Here is a 14,820-nt window from a genome sequence, read left to right as displayed (position 1 = left end):
ATATATATATATATATCTCTGCTGCTGAACACTCTTTCTTACACTTTTGTCTCCTATCTCTCTCGTAATTCTCAATGGTCTCTCTATAAGCTGGCTGGCCTATCGTCTCCCTATTGTGACGTTATGCAATGCATTGTGGGAGAAAAGCAAACCACTGTTAAATATGACCTACTTTTTCGTGTTATTTTATGTTTTGATACCTATCAATATCATATACAGTGGATAACAGTTTAAATGTTTATTACCAACAATCATTAAGTGCAAATTCGTTGGAAAATTAAACCTGCAATATGGCCTTTAAGTTGCTTTGGATAAAAGCGTCAGCTAAATGTGACATGTAATGTGAATATCCAGCTTCAGGACAGTGACCTGGGCTCTAACTTGTGTTGTCTCTGTTGTAGGAAGGGACAAAGTCTCGAGCCGTCGCAGCACGATGGGAAGAACCAGTCTGGTCCTCAGCTTCATCATAGTGGCGTATATCTCTGGCATCACTGCTCAGATTAAAGGTGGGGGCCGCGTAAAGTTGGGTTTCAAACGCAGTATATGTTGGGATTCAGGGTTTACTTTTGAAAGACCCCTGGGACAATACAGTGCATTGATGAGTCTACTTTAAAAGGTCCCATGACATAGTGCTTTTTGGATTATTTTATATAGGTCCCCTAATACTGTAGTCTCTTTTATAGGCCTTAGTGGTCCCTAATACTGTATCTGAAGTCTCTTTAATATAGACCTTAGTGGTCCTTTATACTGTATCTGAAGTCTCTTTATAGAGACCTTAGTGGTCCCTAATACTGTATCTGAAGTCTCTTTTATATAGACCTTAGTGGTCCTTAATGCTGTATCCGAAGTCTCTTTATGTAGACCTTAGTGGTTCTTTATACTGTATCTGAAGTCTCTTTATACAGACCTTAGTGGTCCCTAATACTGTATCTGAAGTCTCTTTTATATAGACCTTAGTGGTCCCTAATACTGTATCTGAAGTCTCTTTTATATAGACCTTAGTGGTCCCTAATACTGAATCTGAAGTCTCTTTTATATTGACCTTAGTGGTCCCTAATACTGTATCTGAAGTCTTTTTATATAGATCTTAGTGGTCCCCTAATACTGTTTCTGAAGTCTCCTTATGTAGACCTTAGTGGTCCCTAATACTGTATCTGAAGTCTCTTTATATAGACCTTAAGGGTCCCTAATACTGTATCTGAAGTCTCTTTCCCAAAATTCAGCCTAGGTGCAGAATTGCAGCCACTAGAGCCAGTCCCACAATGAGCTTTCCTTAGGATGTGCCATTTCAAAAAGGTCTTATTTTAAATCTCCAATTTTTTTATGAATATGCTGTTCACATGAACCTTGTCCCCCCCCCCCAGGTTGTGAAAAAGCCTCCAGGGCCGACATCGGCTTCCTAGTTGACGGCTCCTCCAGCATCAGCCCTGGGAACGTCCAGGAGGTCCGGTCTTTTCTCCGCAACTTCATCAAAGCCCTCGACATCGGGCCCAACAATGTTCGGATCGGCTTGGCCCAGTACAGTAATGAGCCCCAACCGGAGATCCTGCTGAAGGACCACTCCGACAAGAGGTCACTGCTGGCCGCCGTGGAGAAAATCCAGCTCCTAGGAGGGGGAGTCACTGAGACCGGCAAAGCCATCGAGTTCCTCCGGAAGCAGTTCTTCACCAAGGAGGCGGGAAGCCGAGTTGATCAACGGGTGCCTCAGATCGCTGTCGTAATCACGGATGGGAAGTCCACTGATAACGTGAAGGCACCGGCCCAGAAGCTCAGGCAGGACGGGGTCATGGTGTTTAGCGTCGGGGTGGGAGACGCCAACCGGGAGAAGCTTGAGTCCATCGCCAACTGGCCTCCAGATCGCTTCCTGCACTCAGTCGACAGCTACCAGGGTCTGCAGAGGCTAACTGAAGAGCTGCTGGAAACGGTTTGTGGCTCTGTGGTGGAGCAAAATGAAGGTAAATCAAAGGATGGCAGGACACGTTATATACACTCACCTAAAGGATAATTAGGAACACCTGTTCAGTTTCTCATTAATGCAATTATCAAATCAACCAATCACATGGCAGTTGCTTCAATGCATTTAGGGGAGTGGTCATGGTCCAGACTATCTCCTGGACTCCAAACTGAATGTCAGAATGGGAAAGAAATGGAATTTAAGACATTTGGAGTATGGCATGGTTGTTGGTGCCAGACGGGCCGGTCTGAGTATTTCACAATCTGCTCAGTTACTGGGATTTACACCACAACCATTTCTAGAGTTTACAAAGAATGGAGTGGAAAGGGAAAAACATCCAGTATGCGGCAGTCCTGGGGTGGGGGGGGTGGGGGGTTGACTTGTTGATGCTAGAGGTCAGAGGAGAATGGGACGACGGATTAAAGCTGATAGAAGAGCAACTTTGACTGAAATAACCACTTGTTACAACAGAGGTACAGCAAGGCATTTGTGAAATCACAACACGCACAACCTTGAGGCGGATGGGCTACAACAGCAGAAGACCCCCCCGGGTACCACTCATCTCCACTACAAATAAGAACAAGAGGCTACAATCTGCAAGAGCTCACCACAATTGGACAGTTGAAGACTGGAAAAAGGTTTCTGTTGAGACCTTTAGATGGTAGAGTCAGAATGAGAACATGGATCCATCATGCCTTGTTAACACTGTGCAGGCTGGGGGTGGTGGTGTAATGGTGTAGGGGATGTTTTCTTGGCACATTTTAGGCCCCCTAGGGCCATTGGGCCTGGTTTAAAGGCCACAGCCTACCTGAGCATTGTTTCTGACCATGTCCATCCATTTATGGCCCCATGTCCCCGTCCTCTGATGGCTACTTCCAGCAGGATAATGCACCATGTCACAAAGCTCACATCATTTACAACTGGTTTCTTGAACATGACGATGAGTTCCCTGTACTAAAATGGCCCCCCAGTCACCAGATCTCCATCAACTGCAAGATGCTATCCTCTCAATATGGGCCGACATTTCTAAAGAATGCTTTCAGCGCCTTGTTGGATCAATGCCACGTAGAATTAAAGCAGTTCTGAAGGCCAAAGGGGGTCAAACACAGTCTTAGTATGGTGGTCCTAATAATCCTATAGGCAATTGTAGGTGCATAGTTAATATCACAATAATCAAAAACAACAAGAAAATTCCGCAGAAATGTTATCAGTGTGCCTGCTATTGGGGCACATCCGAATAGCAATAAAACCTATTAATTTCCCCATAGGGGATCAATAAACAGATTAAAAAAAAATTAAAATTAAATTAATAAAAAATAAGAAAAGTGTTAAGCGTCTTAACCCTTCAGAGTTATAATTTTTCACATGGAGTCTGGTGTATGTGGCCCACCGTGACCATGATCATGTTAGCTGACCAATGACACATCTTATCCTTGTTGCTATGGTGATTTCCACATTGAGGAATCCAGATATTTTCTTTTCATAGTTTCTATCGACAGTTGGTCACAGCCACAACAATTTAAGTCCGATAGAATCCATATCTACATGTCTGCGACCGGCACAAGATTTCCTACATTTTGACCTACTATGATGTCTGAAGATTGAAAACTGGAGGAGAGAGAGACATTTTGTTTGGGGAACTTTAAGAGAATCGTACTCCAGCCCCTCACTGTGTCTCCACTCTAGCTTTGAACATTCCACCACATACACACACATTGGAAAATCTGAGACGGTCTGAAAACGGGACGATACGTAAACTGGGATTTGGCGGAAACCGTGCTTGATATCTGAATTCCCATTCAGCCCAATAATCGCCAAAGTCTTGTCTTTGGTTTACACTTTTAACCATGTTTCTACGTTAAAGTATGGCGATATACAGCACGGTCCCAAAGAGGGTGCGTTTTGAGCGATTTTCCCGAACATTTCCCATTCAAGTCTATTAAAAATCTTTCGCCGTCTTTTGACGATTTCTTGAAAACCACGCGGCAAATGTTGTTGAAGAGTCATAGCACACCATTCCCGATCATTACACACGTTTCGATGTATTGTGTGTGTGCGTGTTGGCAACGTTTTGAGACTAGTGGTGGATCCAAAATCTGGCGGAAGATGAAGAAAAACTAGAAAATGCATTTCCTGCAGAAAATGCGTGTGAATGTTGAATAGCTGAATTGCTAAAGCTAACCTGGTTGAATAGCTTAAATCAGTAAAAGTTGTAGAAAAAAATTGAAATGCTAAAGCTAAACTGGATAAATATCTTAAATCAGTAAGAAGATGTTGAAGTGGTGAGAATAGTTGAAAAATGCAGAATAGCTGAATTGCTAAAGCTAACCTGGTTGAATAGCTTAAATCAGTAAGCAGAAGCTTAAGTAGTAAGAATAGTTGAAAAAAGTAGGAATGGTTTTAATTAAGTTGAATAACACAATTACACCATAAGGAGCTAGAGCTAGATTTTAAAAGTTGAATGGTTTCAATAACTGAAAGTCTTACAGAAATGTACGGAATAATAAATAATCATAATGGGGTTAAAAGCGTTTTTGACACTAGGTGGTGACCCTGGTCTCCTGCACGAAAGGCATGTGGCATAACCACTGCACCACCACTATAATATAATTTTGACAAGATATACATGGTAATATATAATTGATCTGTGTGTGTGTGTGTCTGTCTGTCTGTCTGTGCGTACACACACATAGAGCTCCACAGACTAAGTCCACAGGTACAAATTAGTTTTGCACCAAATGTATCACAAGAAGTGTTGCAAAACTTGAGAGCGCAGACTCGCCGCTGTGTGATGCGAGAGAGCACACTGCAGCGACAGATTCGAGAGGTTGTAATCACTGAGTTGTGGTTGTACTGGAAAAGTGACTCAAGTGAAGAAAAAAAAAAAAAAACACGAGTACAGATCTTTTTCACAAGCTCTCAAGTCCTATTTTACAAGTGCTCACATCGCATCTGCGCGCTCTCACTTTTGCACTATATTTACCTTCATAGATACGGACTATCAGTGGCCATGTTTGTAAACACAGCTAGGAAGCCTTTAATCTCTTTGATTTCATTGCTTTGATCTGTTATCAGTCAACGAGCCAGCTGTTGTACCCTTCACCTGTGGGAAACCGCAGCTCCTCAGACACTGAACAAGCTCTCAAACAAATGATCATATCATCAACAGGATACGAGATATCAATAAAATAATCCTCATGAGCACCAGTAGGCCTTTGTGAGCGTATTGATATTAAATTAATGTGGATAAACTTAGAAATGTGGGCGTATCAGCAATTTAAAAAAGTATTTCGCTCTGCGTTCTGCTCAGAAATGTAGACGATGTTTAACATGGCAGTGAATGGAGGAAGATCCTGAACTCTTGTCATTTGAAAGCTTGGCTGAAACTAAACAAGAATACCTACATTTTGATTTGAAGCTTGCTCTCATTGACTTTAATGTAAAACAAAATGTTTAAAAGCTTAATATTTGAAAAAGTATAAATAGCAGTAAAATAGTAGAAGTCCCATCATCTGCTTAAAGAGCTGAAGATTGAAAAGTTGAACGGTTTAAATAGCTGAAAGTATGCAGAAGTTAGAGAGAGCAAAAACACGTACGGAATAATAATTGCTATTGCAGCAATCAGCACAGTGAACTAGAATAGAAAGCCTTTATTGTCATTATGCACAAGTGCAGACCTGTGCATCGAGACTAAAGCAAAACCTTTAAAGTGTCAACATGAAATACATAAATATAAAATGTAAGTAGTGCAGAAGTAGAAGAAAAAAAAGAGAGGGGGGACCTTGGGCACAGTCCTGAGTCCTGAGATCAACTATACATAAACTAGCTTTGTATACACATTGTGTGAAAAGTAGTTAAGTACTAAATAATAAAATAAATAAAAATTGCACAGTAATGAAATGAAATGGCTAAAAATATATATTATATAAATATTAAATATAAAAATATTTGACCCCTCCTCAACTATTACAAACTACTTTTAACTTTGAGAGGAGCCAGATATTGACATGACTCTATAATAATGTATTAATAACTATGTTTTCTTCTTCTTGCAGCATTGGCAGAAAGGTTTGCAGATGTTTTCTTCCTGGTGGACCGCAACATCGGTCAAGCCCAGTTCACGCTTTTTAGGGTCGACCTTTTGAAATTGATCATTCAAATTAACCCCGGCGCGTCCACCTACCGTGTCGGGATGGCGCAGTACGGTGAAGATACGCAGGTTCAATTCCTTCTTAATACTCATCAAACAAAACAAGAGCTCCAGGCTGCTGTCAGAGGTTTCCGCCTGCGCCCCCAACCCAACCGGCCCCGTAACCTGGGAAGGGCTCTGCAGAACGCCTTCGCTCACTTTTTTACCAAAGAGGCGGGGGGGCGTGCGCACCTGGGCGCCCGGCAGTTCCTGGTGGTCGTCAGTGGAAATGACTCAGATCATCTTGTGTATCAGGATGCCCGGATGATCAAATCAGCAGGGGTTACCGTTGTTGGGATGAGTGCAGGTGCAAGTTTGGATGCCCTGCATCGGTTCGTTAACTCTGGGTACGCGTTCGATTCTCCCAGAGTACTTACCCTAAAGGAATTCATCGTGACTGAGAAAATGGACCACATTACTGAAGGTGAGAATCATCCATCATTCCTTTGGGCTCTCAATCCACCTAACAACACTGCAAATATATATATATATATATATATATATATATATATATATATATATATATATATATATATATATACTGTGTAACTGTGTGATCACAGTAACTTGCCAATTGATACTGTAAGTTACTGTAAATCTTACGATAAATTTGTTTTTCCCAGATTGCAAAGGAGCAAACATTGCAGACATTGTGTTCATCGTTGATGAGTCGGGAAGCATTGGAGCGGAGAATTTCCAGCTGGTGCGCTCGTTCCTGCACTCCATCGTGAGCAGCCTGGACGTGAGACCGAATAAAGTCCAAGTGGGCATCGTTACGTACAACGAGGAGTCCAAAGCACAGGTCTACCTCGACACGTTCGATAACAGGGAGGAAATCCTGCAGTTCATCAGCAGGCTGCCTTACACTGGAGGGGGGACGAACACCGGAGCAGCCCTGAACTTCACGCGGGACAACATCTTCATTGAGGAGAAGGGCAGCAGGAGAAGGAAGGGCGTCCAGCAGGTGGCGGTGGTGATCACCGACGGGGAATCCCAGGACAGCGTGTTTGAAGCAGCAGCCAGTCTCCGTCGGGATGACGTCAGCGTGTACGCTGTAGGAATCAAACACGCCAGCAAGGAGGAACTGGAGGAGATGGCGTCTCACCCCGTCCATAGGCATGTCTTTAACGTGGACAGTTTCACCGAGCTCAGGGCGCTGAAGCACAGCCTGCAGAAAGTAATCTGTGAAAACGTCATTGATCAAGCCGTCAAAGTCAGCGTGAGGGAGTCCAAGGCCAAAAAAGGTTTGACTCAGTGGTTTCATAGTCTTCTTTTGACATTTCCATAGACATAGAATTATCAATATTTAAATTACAGCTCGACTGATATATCGGCCGATATTAGGCATTTCAGGATCAATCGGTATCTGCATTAATCCTCCATCCATCTTCATCCCGCTCCGGTAACGGGTCGCATTAATAATGCCCGATTAAAAAATATATAAATGACAAATAAATGATTCTGCTACATGAATATTTAAAGAATAAAAACGGACGATCAACCATGTTATGAGCGTTGCATAGTCTGTCCACCAGAGGACGCTCTACAACGTCCCCGTTAGTGATGGCGTTGCATAGTCTGTCCACCAGAGGACGCTCTACAACGTCCCTGTTAGTGATGGCGTTGCATAGTCTGTCCACCAGAGGACGCTCTTCAATGTCCCTGTTAGTGATGGCGTTGCATAGTCTGTCCACCAGAGGACGCTCTACAACGTCCCTGTTAGTGATGGCGTTGCATAGTCTGTCCACCAGAGGACGCTCTACAACGTCCCTGTTAGTGATGGCGTTGCATAGTCTGTCCACCAGAGGACGCTCTACAACGTCCCTGTTAGTGATGGCGTTGTATAGTCTGTCCACCAGAGGACGCTCTACAACGTCCCTGTTAGTGATGGCGTTGCATAGTCTGTCCACCACAGGACGCTCTACAACGTCCCTGTTAGTGATGGTGTTGCATAGTCTGTCCACCAGAGGACGCTCTACATCGTCCCTGTTAGTGATGGCGTTGCATAGTCTGTCCACCAGAGGACGCTTTTTTGACCCTCCTCTCTTCGACTATGTGAAAAGAACTAACTCCTTTTGGCTTTTCCTCTCCAGCGTGTGTACAAAAGGATGAAGCAGACATCTTCTTCCTGATGGACGACTCGGGAAGCATTGGGAACCTAGACTTCGAAGACATGAGGAACTTCATCATCAAGTTTTTCCGTACCTTCAATATCGGGCCGGACCACGTCCGCGTCGGGCTTGTGAAATATGCTGGTGATCCATCGTTGCAATTTGACCTGACAGCCACCTTAGATGTTGATAAAATGGAGACATTCGTGAGGAATATTGACCATAAAGGCGGTGGGACAGAGACAGGAAAAGCTCTAAAATCCATGGGCCCACACTTTAGGAGAGCGAAGCAAACCCGTGGTCACAAAGTCCCAGAGTACCTGATCGTCATCACAGATGGGAAGTCCTCCGACGACGTCAAGGCTCCAGCCGAAGAGCTGAGGCTGCAGGGGGTCATCATCTTTGCCATCGGGGTGAAAGACTACAACCAATCAGAGCTGGTAGACATCGAGGGCGACACCAAGAGGACTATCCAGGTCAACAATTTCGATGCCTTGAAATCTATCAACAACAACATCATCGAAGAAATCTGTTCTGAAGACAGTAAGTAAAGGGGAACTACACTCGACTTTAGAATACATGTATTTCCATCACGTGGTACCTGCTCTACTCGCCTTCTTTGGTTTTCCATGATCAAAAAGTCCCGTGGACCTGCCAACAGGTACGGTTTCTAGTACTAGGTGCAACCTGCCAACAGGTACTTTTTCTAGTACTAGGTGGTACCTGCCAACAGGTACTTTTTCTAGTACTAGGTGGTGCGAGGTACCAAGCGAGCTGAGGCGATACCAGAAGGTGGCGTGAAAACCTGCAGACCTCTGATTGATATACTGTACATGAACAAATATATTCAAATATTTGTTAAGAATACAGGAAGATAGATATTGATCCAATAAAATGGGAAATTATAATGTACCAGCGGCAAAATCAGTCACACAGCAGAATATAAATATAATTAAATACTATGATACAATATAATAATACATTTTATTTAACAGCGCCTTTCTAACACTCAAGGACGCTTTACAGACAATAAAAGACAGATAAAGGGAACAGAAAAGTGTAAGTACCAATAACAAAACAAACAAAAACAAACAATATACATGAAATCATAGGATACATGAACAGATATTTGAATATATACATGTTGGGAATACAAAAATGTGCAACTGCTTAACTAGTAATGATAAATATGTAGATAAAGCTATTGTGCAGGTTGCATTAGTTTAGTATTGTGGTGTCTCAGAGTCTTATTATTATTATTATTATTATTATTATTGTGGTGTCTCAGAGTCCTATCAGCACCCAGTGATGACGTGTTAAAGAGTTGTATTGCATGTGGAAGGAATGATTTCCTGTAGCGGTCCGTGCGACGTCGGTATCGAACACCACGTTAACGTGTCTGTGTTCTGTGTCCAGTTTGCAGAGATATACTGGGAGACATATTTTTCTTAGTGGACGGCTCTGAGAGCATCTCTAGCGTCGACTTCATGAAAATAAAAGAATTCCTGAAAACCGTCATCAGCAAGCCGACCATCGAGCAGAATAAGGTGCACGTCGGTCTCATGCAGTTCAGCACTGACAACAGGCTGGAGTTTCCGCTCGGCCGATACTACAACAGAGATGAAATCCTCACCGCCATCGATGATATGGAGCCCCTGGACCGAGGAACCTTCACAGGGAAGGCCCTCACTCAGGTGGGCTGGGACGTTTCTGTTCAGCAGGAGAGAGACAAAATAAAGAAGCTGTCCAACTGAGTCAAGGTTTAGACTTCAGTGAGATTTAATTATTCCCTTAGACTAAGGCTGAATCCCATTTCTCCATCTTACCCCTACCCCTTGGCCCTTGAAACCAAGGGGTAGGGGTAAGGGGTGAAAACATACCCCTATGAAATGGGACACCACTTGGTGACATCACCATACAGTATTGATCACAAACCTCCAAGATGCCGTCTCTGTCTGTTGATTGTGTGGGTTTGGAAAACAGTGTCATATGTATTTAAATATTTTAGGTTCACTTTGGTGGTGCAGAGGCAGATGTTCTTATCTGTTAACAAAAACATTTTGTTAACAAAAATCTGTCTTCATTGGTGATAAATTGAACATAACAGGCAAAAACGTTAAATAAAATGTTACAGAACCATTATCAACTATTAGAACCATAACTAACATGTCACACACATAAAAAGGCTTCAAATGTGTAACACTAAAAAATACACACAAGACCACAAACAAACAAATTAACTACAGCTGTTCTGATATTCCAGACCAGTCTGAAGCCTGTTGGCCAGTAACCCCCCCCCTCACATATCATCAGTGTATGAACAATGAACAGGAATTAATTACAAATGACTACAATAATACTGTCACAGTATGGCGAGGTGAGGACCCAAACGCAGAGAGACGGAGGCAGGCGGGAGCAGGTACACAATGCTTTATTAGCAGAAGGTCCACAAACAAACACAGGGATCCAAAACCAATTAGCAAAGTCCAAAAACACAAGCAAGAAGTCCACAGAGGTCCGGGGGGAAAAGACGGGGGGAAAACTCACGGGAAAACATCCAGGGAAACAGGAACAATACCGGGAACTCAGCAACGTATAGACAGGACACACGACTGAAATGATCTAACAAGAGGGAAGGGGAAACACCAGGGTTAAATACAAGAGGTAATGAGGTAATGAGGAACAGGTGAGACATCAGGTGAAACACATTAGGGTGGGGCTGGACAATCAGACAAACAAAGCGAAGCTAGACAAGACAAGACCAGACAGGAAGCTGACTAAAAAATAAAACAGGAAACCGAACATACACAAGCATGGAAACACAAGACAGAATCTACAACACCAGACTAATGGGAAAACCGGGACAAAAACACAGGGAAGGCCAAACAGGAAAAATACCCCAACAAAAACCCCAAACCATAACAAATACAGTACCAATGCAATAATGAATGGGTACAACATGAACACAGGATTTAAGAAACGTCTGCGTTTTCAGCCCCAAAGTGGACCAGCTGCTGTGTCCCCCTGTGTGATAGCCTACAGGGCGGTATATGTGAAGCACGTAGCGATGTATCGTAGACCGTTAATATTAATATATATATAGCTATACAATCTATGCGATGTATACAGTCCATTCAAGGCAGAAATATGTGGGACTGTTGTGCAAATCAACGTTAGCGTTAGCGATTAGCGTTAGCGATTAGTGTTAGCGATTAGCGTTAGCATTCCAAGCTAGCAATTTTTTTAAAGTTTCAGTTAGGAACATGGTTGCAAGTATACATATATTACAGGACTCCATAGACCACAAAACAAGACTGTCATAACTTTTTAATCATTTATTTAAAGCTGAAAGTACTTACATTTATGTGTCTCTCTGGTCGACGGGCAGCCATTGATGCCTGTGTGTTTTCAAGTGAGGTCGCGTCCACACTAGGTTTGTAGGGGTATACAGCCCTTGGTCTATCCCCTTCCCCTCGGTCATAATAGGTATTGGGACAGAACTAGGTCCCGCGTGAAGGCACAAAAGCTAGGGGAAGGGGCAAGGGGAAGGAATGGGATTCAGCCTTAGACTAGACTAGACTTATAATAGACTTAGAGTAGACTTAGGCCGAGACTTTGACAAGACTTAGACTAGACTTAGACTAGACTTAAAATAGACCTAGACTAGACTTAGAATAGACCTAGACTCAGATTAGACTAGGCCTAGACTTAGACTTAGACTAGACTTAGACTTAGACTGGATTTAGACCTAAACTAGACCTAGACAAATTGTCCCTTTCTAATAATCTGCATATTATAGAAGGACATATGAAATCATGCCTAAATGTGATTTTCCCATTCCAGGTGTCACAGTATTTCGATGTGAACAACGGGGGGCGTCCGGACGTCGGTCAGAGGCTGATCGTGATAACAGACGGCGAGGCCAAAGACGAGGTCCGGGGCCCCGCTGAGGCCCTGAGGAAGAAGGGAGTGGTGGTGTATGCCATCGGGGTGGGGGAGGCCAACAGCAACCAGCTGTTGGACATCAGCGGCTCCCAAGACAGGGTGTATTCGAAGAAAGACTTTGATGCGCTGAAGGACTTGGAGAGCCAGGTGTCTCTGGAGCTCTGCTGGCAAAGTAAGAGCAGAAAATACTCAAAAATATCCCCAAAATACTTTAGAGTAACCACTGTTTGGGAACGCTTTGAGCCATTAGTTTAATTTAATATAAGTGTCTGCACTTTAACCCTCATGTTGTCCTGTTTTCCTATGTCAATGTTCTTTTTAATTACCCAAAATACCATGATTCCCTCCCATCTGAAGTCTCTTTTATATAGACCTTAGTGGTCCCCTAATACTGTATCTGAAGTCTCTTTTATATAGACCTTAGTGGTCCCCTAATACTGTATCTGAAGTCTCTTTTATATAGACCTTAGTGGTCCCCTAATACTGTATCTGAAGTCTCTTTTATATAGACCTTAGTGGTCCCCTAATACTGTATCTGAAGTCTCTTTTATATAGACCTTAGTGGTCCCCTAATACTGTATCTGAAGTCTCTTTTATATAGACCTTAGTGGTCCCCTAATACTGTATCTGAAGTCTCTTTTATATAGACCTTAGTGGTCCCCTAATACTGTATCTGAAGTCTCTTTTATATAGATCTTAGTGGTCCCCTAATACTGTATCTGAAGTCTCTTTTAGCAGTCCCCTAATACTGTATCTGAAGTCTCTTTTATATAGACCTTAGTGGTCCCTAATACTGTATCTGAAGTCTCTTTTTATATAGACCTTAGTGGTCCCTAATACTGTATCTGAAGTCTCTTTATATAGACCTTAGTGGTCCCCTAAAACTGAATCTGAAGTCTCTTTTATATCAGAATCAGAATCAGAAATACGTTATTGATCCCCGAAGGGAAACTCTGTGTTACAGTTGCTCAGATATTAGAAATATAAGAAATATAAATAAAGAAATAAAGAAATATAAGGAGTCTGGATATTTACATAGTTAAAGGTATATTATGATACAGTATTTACATAAATAACATAATTAAGGTGTTGCAATGGTGAAAAGTAATAATAATAATAATAATAGTAGCAGTTAAGTATTGCACACATTACAAGCCAGTGTTATTGCACAAAACAGATAAAATTGTCCAGTTTCAACATCTCTGAGTGTCTGTGTATCAGACACTCAGAGGGAGGAGTTAAAACGTTTGATGGCCCCAGGCAGGAATGACTTCCTGTGGCGCTCTGTGGTGCATTTTGGGAGAATGAGTCTATCACTGAAAGTGCTCCTGTGATTGAGCAGCAAGCCATGGAGTGGGTGTGAGACATTGTCCAAGATGGCATGTAGTTTGGACAGCATCCTCCTATCTGACACACCCGACAGAGAGTCCAGATCCACCCCCACGACGTCACTGGCCTTGCGAATCAGTTTATTGAGTCTGTTGGCGTCGGCTACCCTAAGCCTGCTGCCCAGGCATGCACTAGCAAAGAGGATAGCACTGGCCACCACAGACTCATAAAACATCCTCAGCATCTTCCTGCAGATGTTGAAGGACCTCAGCCTCCTCAGAAAGTAGAGATGGCTTTGGCCCTTCCTGTAGAGGGCTTGAGTGTTCTTGGTCCAGTCCAGTTTATTGTCTAAGTGCACTCCCAGGTATTTGCAGTCCTCCACAATGTCCACACTGACCCCCTGGATGGAAACATGGCTCACTGCTGTCTTGGCTCTCCTTAGATCCACCACCAGCTCCCTGGTCTTTGTCACATTGAGCTGTAGGTGGTTCAGCTCACTCCATGGGACAAAGTCCCCCACCACAGCTCTGTACTCAGCCTCGTCCCCCTCGCTGATACATCCAACCACAGCAGAGTCATCAGAAAACTTCTGAAGATGGCAAGACTCTGTGTGGTAGTTGAAGTCTGTGGTGTAAATGGTGAAGAGGAAGGGAGAGAGGACAGACCCCTGCGGGGCCCCAGTGTTGCTGACCACTCTGTCTGACACACAGTGTTGCAGGCGCACATACTGTGGTCTGCCTGTCAGGTAGTCAACAATCCAGGACACGAGGGGGGGATCCACCTGTATCGCTGTCAGCTTCTCACCCAGCAGGGCCGGCCGGATGGTGTTGAAAGCACTGGAGAAGTCAAAAAACATGACCCTCACCGTGCTCGCCGGCCTGTCCAGGTGGGCGTAGATGCGGTTGAGCAGGAAGATGATGGCGTCCTCAACTCCCAACCGGGGCTGGTGGGCGAACTGGAGGGGGTCCAGGAGAGGTCTGACCATGGGCCGCAGCTGTTCCAGAACCAGTCTCTCCAGGGTCTTCACAATGTGGGAGGTCAGTGCCACGGGTCTGTAGTAATACTGTATCTGAAGTCTCTTTCCCAAATAATTCAGCCTTGGTGCAGAATTCCAGCCACTAGAGCCAGTCCCACAACGAGCTTTTTTTAGGATGTGCCATTTCTGAGTCTGTAGCTTTTGAGGAGGAAAGAGGGGGGGCAAGGTGGAGGCTGGAGGTGTGGCCTTGACCAACTACCACTTTGCTCGTTTGCAAGCCATGAAGTCTCTCTCTCATGGGGGGGGGGGGGGGGGG

The 14,820-nt window shown here is 43.7% G+C and overlaps 1 protein-coding gene across 1 annotated transcript; it reads left to right on the top strand.

Moving 5' to 3' along the window:
• Nucleotides 1–433: 433 nt before the first annotated feature.
• Nucleotides 434–13,469, top strand: LOC117942385 (collagen alpha-4(VI) chain-like). The gene is made up of 8 exons (XM_034867813.1): nucleotides 434–506; nucleotides 1,365–1,955; nucleotides 6,010–6,567; nucleotides 6,767–7,387; nucleotides 8,237–8,797; nucleotides 9,671–9,948; nucleotides 12,098–12,371; nucleotides 13,429–13,469. Exons 1-8 carry the CDS (start codon nucleotides 434–436, stop codon nucleotides 13,467–13,469), a joined length of 2,997 nt encoding a protein of 998 aa, XP_034723704.1.
• The last annotated feature ends 1,351 nt before the right edge of the window (nucleotides 13,470–14,820 follow it).

Source organism: Etheostoma cragini, chromosome 3 (assembly GCF_013103735.1).
Source record: "Etheostoma cragini isolate CJK2018 chromosome 3, CSU_Ecrag_1.0, whole genome shotgun sequence".
NCBI lineage: Eukaryota > Metazoa > Chordata > Actinopteri > Perciformes > Percidae > Etheostoma > Etheostoma cragini.
Note: the sequence above shows the minus strand (reverse complement) of the source record. Positions and strands in the feature narration are given on the sequence as shown.

Bases quoted from the DNA above. Each gene is read 5' to 3' on its own strand.
- LOC117942385 (XM_034867813.1), top strand. From the start codon at position 434: ATGGGAAGAACCAGTCTGGTCCTCAGCTTCATCATAGTGGCGTATATC. The intron at 6,568-6,766 runs GTGAGAATCATC...TGTTTTTCCCAG, and splicing joins AATGGACCACATTACTGAAG to ATTGCAAAGGAGCAAACATT. The intron at 9,949-12,097 runs GTGGGCTGGGAC...TTCCCATTCCAG, and splicing joins CAGGGAAGGCCCTCACTCAG to GTGTCACAGTATTTCGATGT.